The sequence below is a fragment of the Capsicum annuum genome, chromosome 11 (genome assembly GCF_002878395.1).
Source record: "Capsicum annuum cultivar UCD-10X-F1 chromosome 11, UCD10Xv1.1, whole genome shotgun sequence".
In the NCBI taxonomy this organism is placed as follows: Eukaryota; Viridiplantae; Streptophyta; class Magnoliopsida; order Solanales; family Solanaceae; genus Capsicum; species Capsicum annuum.
The window spans coordinates 219,043,055-219,055,962 of NC_061121.1; the positions used below are offsets into that span (position 1 = coordinate 219,043,055).

At 30.7% G+C, this 12,908-nt stretch overlaps 1 protein-coding gene across 2 annotated transcripts; it reads right to left on the bottom strand.

The window, feature by feature from the left end:
- Window positions 1-5,110: 5,110 nt before the first annotated feature.
- Window positions 5,111-6,103, bottom strand: LOC107846931 (anther-specific protein LAT52). Of its 2 annotated transcripts, none has more exons than XM_016691203.2 (2): window positions 5,822-6,103; window positions 5,111-5,395 (listed from the first exon to the last, which is right to left on the bottom strand). In XM_016691203.2, exons 1-2 carry the CDS (start codon window positions 5,973-5,975, stop codon window positions 5,259-5,261), a joined length of 291 nt encoding a protein of 96 aa, XP_016546689.2. In that variant the 5' UTR covers window positions 5,976-6,103; the 3' UTR covers window positions 5,111-5,258. The 2 variants fall into 2 exon arrangements, with proteins under 2 accessions (XP_016546689.2, XP_016546688.2); XM_016691202.2 differs by having other exon boundaries at window positions 5,111-5,407; window positions 5,822-6,080.
- Window positions 6,104-12,908: the final 6,805 nt, after the last annotated feature.

Here is a 12,908-nt window from a genome sequence, read left to right on the forward strand (position 1 = left end):
AACAAACACCAACAAATAAAGTTCCTCATTTTCGTCATAACTTAAAAGCCCTAATTTTTTACTTGTGAAAATCGAAAAGAAACGATGAAGAACTAGAAGTTGTTGTCACCGGAGAATGTTGTCACGTCGATTGATGGTTGAAAGTCAAAAAGGAACGGGCAAGAACTCAAAACTATTTGTTGCCAGTGGTTGAAGTTGCACAAAATTGAAGGAAGAAATTTGAAAAGTTGTTGGTTGGGAGAAGTTAGAGAGAGAAACTATCGAGAGAAACAGAGAAGAGAGAGAGATTGATTTGCAGAGGGAGGGAAGTTTTGTGGGTGTGGGTTAGTTTGCATTTTTGAAGAAATTTAAAAGTTTAGAAAATATTAATCATGTCCATAATTAACCTAATCAAGTTTTTTAATTATGTTTGATCTTTAAATTGGTCAATGTCACCAATCCTTCATTCAAGACTTAAAAGACACATTTCCTTCAATTTTCTCATGTTTCTTTATACTTTGTATAGTTATATATGTGTGTATATGGTATACACATGATATAAACTTCATATATAACGTACTTTGTATATTTATGTTATAAATATGCTTAGTAGGGGTGTACAGACTAAACCGTCAAGTCAAACCGAACCAACGAACCAAACCAAACCAAGAAAAAACTGACTTACGATTTGGTTTGATTGGTTTGGCGTTAGAAAAACCCGACCATTCCTGATTTGGTTTGGTGTTGACCAAAAAAAAGTCAAACCGATATATATATATATATTAACTATATATATTGATTATTTAAAATTAGACGATTTTGTCTATTGCGAAAGCTTATATAGATATTTATATATAACTTTATTATAAAAAGTTAAATAGAAATATACTCAAATAGAGTGGATTATAAATTTTTACAAAGATATCGAATTATACTAACATTGCTTGCTTACAAATCTTACGCCAAAAAAAGACTAAAATTGGACACAACAATAAAATTAAAAGCTTATCAATTACATGCACAAAAGATGATAAAAGAAATATTCCTAGAGAAAAAAATACAATATTGTCGAAGGCAAAAATAATTGAGAGAATAATACCTTAAAAATTTGTGATGAAGAATGTTGAATAACGGCTTTTTATTTATAAGCGTTCGGATCCTCTTTCTTACATAAATATCAGTCGAATTTTCGTGTTCATATCTCAAATATATATAGTCAGATTTTTTAAGTAGATATTTGAATTATATTTAGTCGAATTCCTACATCTACATTTGTCTATGGCTCCATATCATCAAATCTTTAAATTTAGATTATGAAGATCAAATATCCACATGTGATTACAAGCAACCAAGACATTCACATATAAACTAAAACCAACTCAATCAAACCCAACCTTCGATAGAGGAGGGTACTATGCATAATGTGATAACGCCTATACTACAAACAACTTTTTTGCTTTGATTTTGTTTTGTTCTTTGAAATTCCATAGCGACCTTTTTTATGCTATTCTCATAAATTAGTATTACGATTTTCTTTAACATAAATAACAATTAATATGTCTCACTTACAAATAATATGAATTTCTATAGTGGTTGAATTGTACATAAAAGTTACAATATTACAAAAAACATGACTCATAAATAAAAAAAGAATTTAACTTCCTATCCTAATTCGTGACCTTGATATGTTTTTTTTTTTTTTTCAAAAAGAAAAATAAGATTGGAGCCTTTTTTATGTCACGATAATCAAAATTATGTCACGATTACGCAAAGAAAGTAAAAAAAAAAAAAGAGCAATAAACCTTTGATTTTTGACGACTTCATTCGACGGCAACATACTTATCTAATTTTTCGATCAGAAACTTTCAACTAAAAGAGAAACACAAGAAATTATCAAAAGAGAGAATCAATGTCAATTGTTGATTATTATTCTTCATATATAATCTTTAAAGGTACGATTTAAAAGAAATAAATAAAGGCAAAAGGGATGATGACAATGATGTAAGAAAACACGTGAATCAAAACTAAAATAAAAAGCAAAAGTATAATATAAGAATTTGTTTCGTATAAATTTTGATCCAAAATATTACTTAAATAGAATTATAAAGAATATTTTTTATATAAGGCAAAATTCTATTTTAGAAGTACTAAATATTACCTAGATTAAATAATCAAAATCAACAAATATATGTTATTAAATCCTAAAACTCATGCGTAGGAACAATAAATTAAATTTATTTTATTTATCAAGTTTTCCTTTCATAAATCATATAATTAAATAAAAAAAATTTGCGCCTCTTTTTTTTTTTACATGCACAATGATTTCTTCCTTTTTTAACTTTGACTTGTCCTACAATTTTATTCATAATATTCTACTTATTCTTCTTTATAATTTTAAATTATGAAGTACTAGAAGTTTTTAGTTTATGAGGATTCTTTCTATATATTTTAGGAGTTATTAAATTCTTTTTATATATTTTAGCTAATTAAATAATAAATTGTGAAAAATAGTAAAAAAATGTTTTTATCTATTGCAGAGGCTTTTAATGATGGACAAAAAGTTCAAACATCATTTTTAAGGTCTTTCACTCTTTTAATATAGTATAGATATAATATTCAAACTTTTTATACATAAAATATTAATTATAACCTACTTTTTAAAAAAAATTTCAACTAGTTTTAGTAATTTTTAATAATTTGAAAGTAGATGTAGATATATATTTAGATTTGGTCCTTTAAGTTGTAATATTTGTCTATTAATTGTTAATTAAATGATCCAAAACCCAATATAAACTTAAAACCTAAACTTTTCACTCTTCATCTTACTTTTTAGTTTCAAGAGAGTTTTTCGCTCCTCATTTTTTTCATAATTATAGTTTTTCATTAGCACATGAGTGAAAACATATTTGATCTAGTCTTCGATCACAATATAATTGTAAAAGCTAAATATTATTCAAAAAAAAATTGAAAAAAAATAAAAAAAACGAAAAACCCAAAAAAACCGACTAAAGCCTAAATCGAAAAAACCAATTTTATGTTGGTTTGATTTGGTTTATATTTTTAATAAACTAACATAATTGATTTTTTTTTTTTTTAATAAAAACCACACCAACCCGACCTATGTACACCCCTAATGCTTAGTATGTTTGTTAATACTTTGTATATTTATATATGTGTGCATATGATATATACATGGTATAAATTTTATGTATAACATACTTTGTATATTTCTGTTATAAATATAATACTTTATATATTTATGGGTTTAAATATAATACTTTGTGTATAAAGATACCAAGTATTATGGTATATAAAGGTAGCAATTACAGTTTAAGGTATAAATTTGTTAAATTGGACATATTTTTTTATGAAAAATATGTATCACCGATTTATATTTTTAGCATATATATGGTATAAACTATTTATATTTGAATAGAGTATAATAAAGATGTATACAATATAATATATATATATATAATCAAATTAAATATGAGAATAATTTGTGGCAGTGGTAAACTAATCTGCTACAATTTTATTAATTTCACAAATATAGAAAACGATTATCCATTATTAATTACACGACTATAATTCCTTAAACGTCCGTATCGCAATAGAAAAATTATTATTATTATTATTATTTTATTATAGTAATTAGGATCATTAGCAGTAAAATAATGTCTTAAATAAGGGAGAAAAAGAGATATATATTAATTAGGATAGCATTAAGTTTGAAATTATAATTATCTTATTCTTTAAAACTGCTATATACATAATATTAAAAAAATAATGTTATAATGAGAGTTTTATGTAAAAATTTAAGGGATTGGGGTTATATGTAATAATAATAAAAGTTGGAATTGGAGTTGAAAAATTGTGAAAACACCAAAAACCTGTTTTCCCTTTTTAGAAAAAATTTTTGAAATTATTTTTCGAATTTTCATGGCCAAACACTAGAATTTCCAACTCCGAAAAAAGTTTTCGAAAAAAGAAAAAAAATTTCATGGCCAAATGGGCCCTTAGTATTAATATAACAAAAGTAGACTATTCTTTTATACTAGACGTCAACGCTTTTTCATATTCTGAAAACAGTCAATGATTGCATCATTACTTATATTTACAAATACATCATTCTCAATGTAACAAACTTAACAATCAATTTTAAATGCATCACCAATACTGTTACACAACTCATTCTTGATATGCTTCATGGATTAAAAAACTCTCTCTACAGTTCCAGTAGCGAGAATTGAAAAAGTTGTTCGTTGAGTAAGCGTGTTCTAGCATATATTTTGTATTCGTTTGGCCATGAATTATTTTCTTTTTTTCGAAAAATTATTTCATTGAAAAAAATGAAAACAAGATGGGTTTGGCTATGAAAATTTCAATTACAGTTCCGAAATTATATTTGAAAAAGTGAAAACAAATAAATTTATTTTCACTTTTTTCACTCATATTTCTCTCACAAAATTTTAAAAATAACTTTAATTTATATTCATGGTCAAACATAGCTCTAACTCGAACCTCAACTTTAATTTCAACTTAAAATTTTGATTTTCATGACCAAACGGGATATTACTTGACTTAAAAAGAACTTGGGGAAATTGTAAATTTTAGGGATTTGGGGGGATTTGATGTTGTTGGCTTGACAATTTTGGGCTTGGATTGGAGAATTGTCATGGCCCATGGGTTTATTAAATAAGAATATACATTAAATTTACTAAAAATTACATAAATACACAACTTATATTTTCAATATACCAAAAAATCTCAACACCCTAAACATATTACAAAAATCCCAACATATACACAAAATGTTATGTATATATCGGCAATATTATGTATATTAATAGGAAGAGAGAGTAAAGTAATTAAAAAAGTGGAAAAAAATATAATTACTTTCAAAAAGGTTGATATTTATGTTATTTATACTTAAATTTAATTTAAAGTAAAGGTGGGGAGTGGGGCCAGAAGTGGAGGTGGCAAAGGTATTTAAAGGATGCAGACGTGGGCCAGATGAGGAGGCGGCAAAGACACACAATTAAATGGCTAGAGCATTAATTGTAAAGGCAAAACAAAAAAAAATGCTTGTCAGGTATCAAACTCGAGACGTCATGGACCAGAGAAACTTTCATATGATCTCTGAACAAGTGCACCCAGATAAACTTTGATATTATGGGTGCACGATTTGATATATTACCAATTTTTTTACAGTATTTATACATATATATATACGATTTTTTTAAAAAGTTATTGGGTGCACATGGATCACGTGGGTTCGCCTATGCATCGCAGACATCATCACCACGGTCACTGTTAACCAAGATATTATATTCTCCTTTAGAGTTGGTCACACCTTCAGCATTGTAAGTCTGTGCTTCCGTCACCCTATGCCTGCACTCAATTTTAACCTTTGCGCCTGCCCATAAACCTAGAAAATTTTTAAAAAGGTAGTAGTAATTTCACTCGGACCAAAATTCTTCAACAGCAAAGCAAAGAACTTAAATTGCCCAAGCAACCTATTTTACATTATTAGATGCATGTGCAAATGTATATAAACTTTCATGTGGAACTAGTATGACTTAAATCAGATTAATTAACGCGAGTATTTAGTAAAATTAGACTACTCGTAGATCTACAAAAAGGATCTGTAAAATCCAAAAAGCACCCAGTGCACTAAAGCAACCGCACACTCCCACTATGCGCGTTCGGAAAAGAACGGACCACAAGGTCTGTAAAAACCCATTCAAGAAAATTATACAAAAGGGAGAGAACCTTATACAAATCTTAAGAAGTGAGACATTTAAAAAACATATGTTGAAAAACTAGAAAGGGGTGCAGTTACCGGCGAGGTACTTGGTGGCAGGGGTTTCAAAACCGCAGTGGCAAGTGTCACAGTAAGCTTTTCCTTCGACAAGGAGAGGGTTGCCGATGGAAGTGGCAGAAGAAATTGATGCAGAGAGTAAGCAAACAACGAAAAATGCTGCTAATCTTTCCATGGTTGTGAAAGTTGTTGGTTTGTGATAGAAATGAAATGAATGTCGAGAAGAAAATAGTTGGGCAAAGTAACAATGAAGATTGAGAAGATGTAGATAGGGAGTCGGTGGATGTATTCTTACTATATATAAGCATGCACGTCATGGTCGACATGTGTGCTTCTTGGAATTGACAATTTGTTTAAGGGTATTTTAGATATTTCTTCTTTTTTGTTGCTTCAATCAGTTGTAACTACATGCTATATACATGTATTTTTTCCAATTTTGGACAATAAATCCTTGATATGTTTGGTTTATTACATAAAAAAAGGTGCTCATTTAGCTTTTCCATATAAGGTGGGTCCCATCCTTTTTTAATTTGCCTTTTCATTGATGATTTTTTATTTATTTGTTCTAATTTTCTGCTTACTTTTTGTGTTTAGTTTAGATTTTTCTGAAAAAAATAAATTAAAAAATGTAAAAAGTAAATTCAAAAATAGTGAAAATAACTTTTGAGATGTTATTTAAAAATCTAATATTATAAAAATATATTTTAAAATATTTATTGCTAAATAGGTATTTCAGAATAAAGTGAAAATATATTTAAAAATATGGTGAGTAATATTTTCGGTCAAATGCCTACTATAATTTTATAATTATAAATATTTGGCTCTCGAAATTTCTGCCGTGAAGCAAGGAGGTCGCCATTGTCCTCCCTGCTTGCATCAAGGGCATTTCCGCCATTTTAAGGCTCTTTTTGGTTATTTATTCCTGATGAGTAATCACGTACGTGTCTGCCAACAATTTCACAAAAGTTCAACGTGTCAATTGATGGGGGAGTATTTGTATGTCTACTGGCATCTCCATTGATAAAATTCATATGGCACAAATATTTTAGCTTCTTCTGTTGAAAGTTTTACTGCATCAGTTTCCGAATTGAAAGGTTGATGAGTTCTTACTTTTGTGTTTGGTTGTTTGCTGTTTGATTCTTCTAACTAATTTGTCAATTGTATTATCTATTCTTTCAGTCGTTTTGTTGATCTAGTATATGTACTTTCGCTTTTCATAGTTTTGTGAAATTTGTGGGTTTGTTGGGACATAAAGGGGCTTTTTCAATCTAATAGCTTTTCATTTCAATCTAATCGATTTCGTCATGGCTGAGTTTCTTCTTCTCCTTGGGTGAGTCTTCACGGTTGTTATTGATGTGCTGCTTTGTGGAATTTCGTTTTGCATATGGATAAATTGTTGTTGCAATTTTAAGGTTTCAACTTTTCTTTCAACTTTGAAATGTTTCTTGCTTTTCTTCTCCATATTTCAACTTTTCTTTCAACTTTGAAATGTTTAATTTGATGTTAGCTTTGTAATTTCTATCATGCGAAGAAGATCGGAAATGAAAAAGAGCAACTATGAATTGATGGTTGGTCTTTGTAATTTCCTGTATGTAATTTACACCGACTATGATTGAAATGGAGAGTGTAGTGACTTTTGAGTTGGTTTGTAATAGTTGGGGTTTTCAGAACTTTTTTTTTTTTGGTATTTCTTCGCTTATTTAGTATCTGCAGGAATTTCTTCCAAAAAGGAAAAGGCAGGGGTGATTCTTTATGTTAGTCAAGCAGAAGTTAGGCCCTTTACTGTAAGCTTCTTTTATTTTTTTTTAGAGTGGTGTATTTTTTAGAGTGGTGGAGATTGAACGAGTGACGGGAATAATTGTTTTATGAATCTGAAAGTAAAGTTCAAGTCTTCTTATTGATGGATTAGTATTCAAGTCTTCTTATTGATGGATTAGTAAATTGAGCAATTTCTTGATAGATTTTCCTGACTGATTTGTTGGAGTTGATTGATTGGGTCTCCTTTACTGTGTTGTTCTTTGTTGATAATTCAGAATAAGCTTCACTACTTTTGAATGATTTCAAGTTTATGAGGTAATTATTGTGTGAATGTTTCCGTCCACAAAGCTATGACTAAGTTCTATTAATTTTAACAATTTTACAATTCTGTTGTCTTTGGAGAAAGAGTTTAGAAATCTTTACGAAAAAAGTTTTCCTAGAGTATACATTTCCCACCAAGTTCTTGTTTTGGGTCGATCACTGTTGTCATAAAACATTGTTATCACCAAAATTTGCGGCTTATTTTTTTTTGTAAATGTTTCGTTATAGCTTCATCTATTAATTTAGTATCTGATATGTCTACGTTTCATAGACACCTTCCCTGCAATAATGAAACAGAGGCCAACACAATGGATCAAAGGCTCCCTGTAGACACAATCACACCAGAAACTACAGACTGGACGTGTAAAATACAGGTAGTAAACAAGTTTCGGCCTCGCAAAAGCAGTGACTCATCCGTGCATTTCCAAACAATACTTATGCAAGATGAAAGTGTAAGCTTGCCTCTCCACATCTGCTTTGGACTCTTAAGAACTTGTTACATAAATTATTCCAGCGCATGTAAAATTTGTTCTCTTCTACTTGACTACAGGAACAACAGGTTTCTATAATACTCTACGGTGATGACATTCCGAAGTATGAGAATTTGTTTGGCCTTTTTGAGACATATTTGGTGTCATGTGCGAAAGTCAGAGAGCCCCGCAGTTACTCAATACAAGCGGCTATGTACGGATGGGTGGCGGACAGATACACAATCATCGAAGCGGTTACCAACAACAATGGATCTGAGGCACCCCTTTCTGCTCCAACAAAATTGGATACACTCTCTTTCTCAGCTATTGAAGAGCAACGTCCAGGTGTCGAATTTGGTAAACATCCATCTTACATTCTAGCCTCTTTTCCCGTCAACTAACTAACACCTACTAATCAAATTAACTATTAACATGTTAATCTTAACAAAATTATTGGCGATAGTAGTTAATTGTAGTGCCATCCAATATGCAACTGACCAAAGCAAGCACTTCCGGGAAGCGATGTCATAGACCAGAGGTGAGTTACGTACCAACAACAACTTCAACAAGCATTCTATTTCATTGTTAAAACATGGTTGGACTATAATAATTTTTGTATCTACTATTACGACCAGCAAAAAACCTTTCCTCTTTACTATATGGGTGATCTAGCCGACAACGAAGGAGCTACATTACTCCACCATCTGCATGAATACCCTGTCATTCTTGCCAGACGCATAGGTGTTACTGAATTTTGTAGTGGTATATTCGTTAGCCCATCTTCTACAACTCTTTTTTTTACTTTTCCCTTCTCTATATTGAATTTAAAAAGCTTTCTTTCACGTACGCAACTCTACTAGCAATAAGATATCAATCGACAATCTTAACAAATCCTTAGTACGTGCAAGCTACTGCATTGACAAATTGGTATACACTAATATGCTACCTATTTGTACGACAAAGAAAAAATATATGTTTACTATTTCATCTAACTTTTCCCAGGGTGAAGTACAACGAACGAATGTTGTTGTCTTACACTTTAAGAAGCTCATCAGCGTCATTATCTTCACTAAATCTTGCACCAATTGAAGATCAAGTGCTAGCTATATCTACAATTCCATAGATGTTATCTACGGCTAGTCTATCCCAAAACGTATATATGTAGTAATTATATTCTCATCAAAGTAAACCTGTATCATAGAGTACAACTCGTGAGGTCGAAGAAGCTTCTAACATTATTCTACATTAACACTGCAGGTACAAAGTTTCCCCGTAGAATCCACATTATCGCTCCCTGACCGTCCTCAATCATTTTATCTGCTTGAATGCTCACATTGCAGCCAGTTCGTGCACCCAAAAACTCAAAAAATGGTTCGCTGCTTCAATTGTAAGCTAGAACGACAATTAGTTCCCAAGTAACTACTACAACTATATCATATCTAGATTCTATAGCGCACTTTCTTTTTTCTATCATCTATGGTAAAACTTGAAAAAATGTTCTTGTTGTCCTATTTTTGGAATTTCTAAATTTTATTTCTGCTGATCTCAAATAAGGAAAGCTTAGCACTTTCTCGAGATGACCTTTTTATCTCAACGAGATAAAGGTAAGGTTTACGTATATTCTATAATTCTGCAAAATCGATTGACGTGACTATGTTTTGAAATAGTTACAGTAGAATAGTTCCCAAACACAACCTCTTTATCCCGACAAAACGAAAAGGCAAAATGACATTTCAATCTAATCTTTTAAGTTAGCATTTTGATAATGAGAAATTTGCTAACTTAATAGTGTTTAATTCTGCTTGACATGTGTTATTCATATTGTTTTAGTAGAAAAATACGTTAGTTGAGGACTCTTCATTTTTGATGTCGTGCCCATGTCGGATTCTCCAAAGATACACTAGCTTAGCTAAATTCAACACACACCCATTGGTATTTTTTGAAGATTTTGGGTATTATGATTATAACGCAGAACATCTTCAGTATGACTATCCTTAACCTCGCTTGCTCGATGATTAGAAAAAACTGTGCAATTAGGAAGCTTTGGCAAAACTTGGAAAATATGACTCACATTGTAATCAAAGGAAAGTTCCTGACAGCTAAACCTTATGAGAACATCAAAAGTAAAGTTGATAATATTTCCTGCCCTAAACTGATTTGCCACAATAATGTAGAGCCTAAGAATGTATAACTGTCTCTCCTTCTCAGCTCATATTATCAGTAAGTATTAGTATGGATATATGTTGGTGTAATGAGTGGAGACATTACAATGAACTTTGGGGAGGTCAACGTTTAACTTTTCCTTTATGTCCTTAGGTGTCCATGCCTAGAGAAACAGTTTAAGTAATTGCAACTTATTCACCATAAAAGCTAAGGTTATGCTTATTCTTCCCACTACTCATGATTTAGAAAATAATGCAGCGACAAAATGTTATTTTGGGCTGGTAATAGTAACATATAAATATTAATTAAGTTTAAAACATGAAAAAATATATATATTTGTTTTAAGTTTTTGCTTCTTCCTTTTTATTTGTATTTCATTGTTAGATGAAATATAACTTCTTTATTGACTTTATCCATAAAAATGTATGAAAGTCAAGAAGATTTAGCTCCAAATTACAAAAATGAGAACCACTACAGATATTAGCGTCTTTATTATTTCTAGGGACATAAGGTATGTACTATAGTTAATGGAATTGTCAAGGTTTCTTTTGTTTTGGTTAAAAAAAACTACTGAGGTATATAAATAGACCAATGACTCCTTAGAAGTGTCAAACTCAAGAAAATCTAGATACAATATATTCAGGGGTTTTGTTGAACCTCCTTCAACGGAAAAATATACTATTTATTGACAACTTCTACATTTCATCTCCAAGTATAGTACATGCAAACTGAAAATAGACAGACAAGCTCTACATTTTATCTCCAAGTATAGTACATATTCTATTCTCTGTTTTGTCGAAAAAAAGGATCTTCGGAACTACTACCGAATATTTTCAGATTGGTTCACTTCATTTACACTCCTATGTTAATTACAAGTGCTACTTCGAGGTTAACATCATGGATGCTAGCGATACAATTACGGTGATGATCTCAGAAACGCTGGGTAAAAGAATGTTGTCCTTAACCTCCGAACAAATATATGAACAGGTTGCTGTACAAGTACACATATACATACAATTAATAACAGAAAAAACTCATTTTCTTAAAATTTGGTTCTCTCGGTAAATAAAACCCCTACATTAGACAAAGTTTTATTTACTGTGGTGTCTTTTTTTCCTATTTAGAAAAACCGCTCTGTATTGCCCGCATTAACTAGCTGCTCGCTCATAAATTATTTACGCTCCAACTACAAAAGTCATTATTCAGATTTTCTGATCAAAAATCTGGTATGCTTGCTATCACCTCCTTCACTGTAACCCTATTTTCTCTCAAGCAGATAGGTAAAAGGCAGAAAATCAACCCACCCACCCCAGCAAAAAACAAATGAATGTACCGATACTTTCAAAATTTAATTTGCTATTGTGGGCTAGCTGTTATGTGCCTTAATTATGCCTACCTTGTTCTGTATATATAAATTCCTGCACTTATGAATTTATAAATACGCTTAACTATAACAGATCTTAACACTTATGTTTTTACAATGTTAGCCTTCTCACCGTTGAACATTTTCATTGAAAGAACACATGATTGTTTTGTAGTTAGTTTTCGCATCTCTATTAAATTCACGAGGTACTTATCAGCTTGTAGGCACAACAGTGACTGTTTCAATCTTTTCTTTTATCAGCTCATAGACACAAGTATAATTGTTTCAATCTTTTCTTGAACCAAATTTACAACATATTCCTTAGCTATCAACTTTATTTAAGGTTTGTTTGCTATAGTTATTTAACCCCTGATTCATATTGGGATTACTGCACAAAAGTTTCAATCAATCTTTATATATTATCCACTATGGAGTTACAGTTCACTTAATTATATGCATCTTTGATTTTCCTGTCCTTACAAATTGTATTCGCAGCAATTAAATGTTATAAATGTTATAAGCTCAACAACTATAACATATACATTACAAAAAAATTGTACTACTATCAACTATTCTACCCAAGTGAAATCTTTTCAAAATATGTATAGCTGCAGAAAATTAATATTTTGTATCCAGCATTGACAGCATCTCAATCTCAGCAGGTAAGTACAACACCCATCCTCTCTTTTTGTTGCATTCTACTCGTTGACACTTCTATATATTAGTAATTACTAATATCTATATATGTTCGATACATTCAAGTAACTGCAGTCATCTTCCTCCTCTTAACTGCAACTTGTCGATTCTCTGAACTTTCTGTGATAGCTGACTACAACTATGTTTTGGTGGCTTCTACCAGCTTCATCACTTTGCTTGGCTATACCAGCATCACAAAATCAAGCTGCCTAAACAAACTTTTTGTGTTTTTATGTAATACACCTCAATGTCTGAAACGTACATGGTAATAGTTTGTTTTGACGTTTTGATGTAACAATAACATTTCGATGTAACAATCACAGTTTAGTGTACAAAT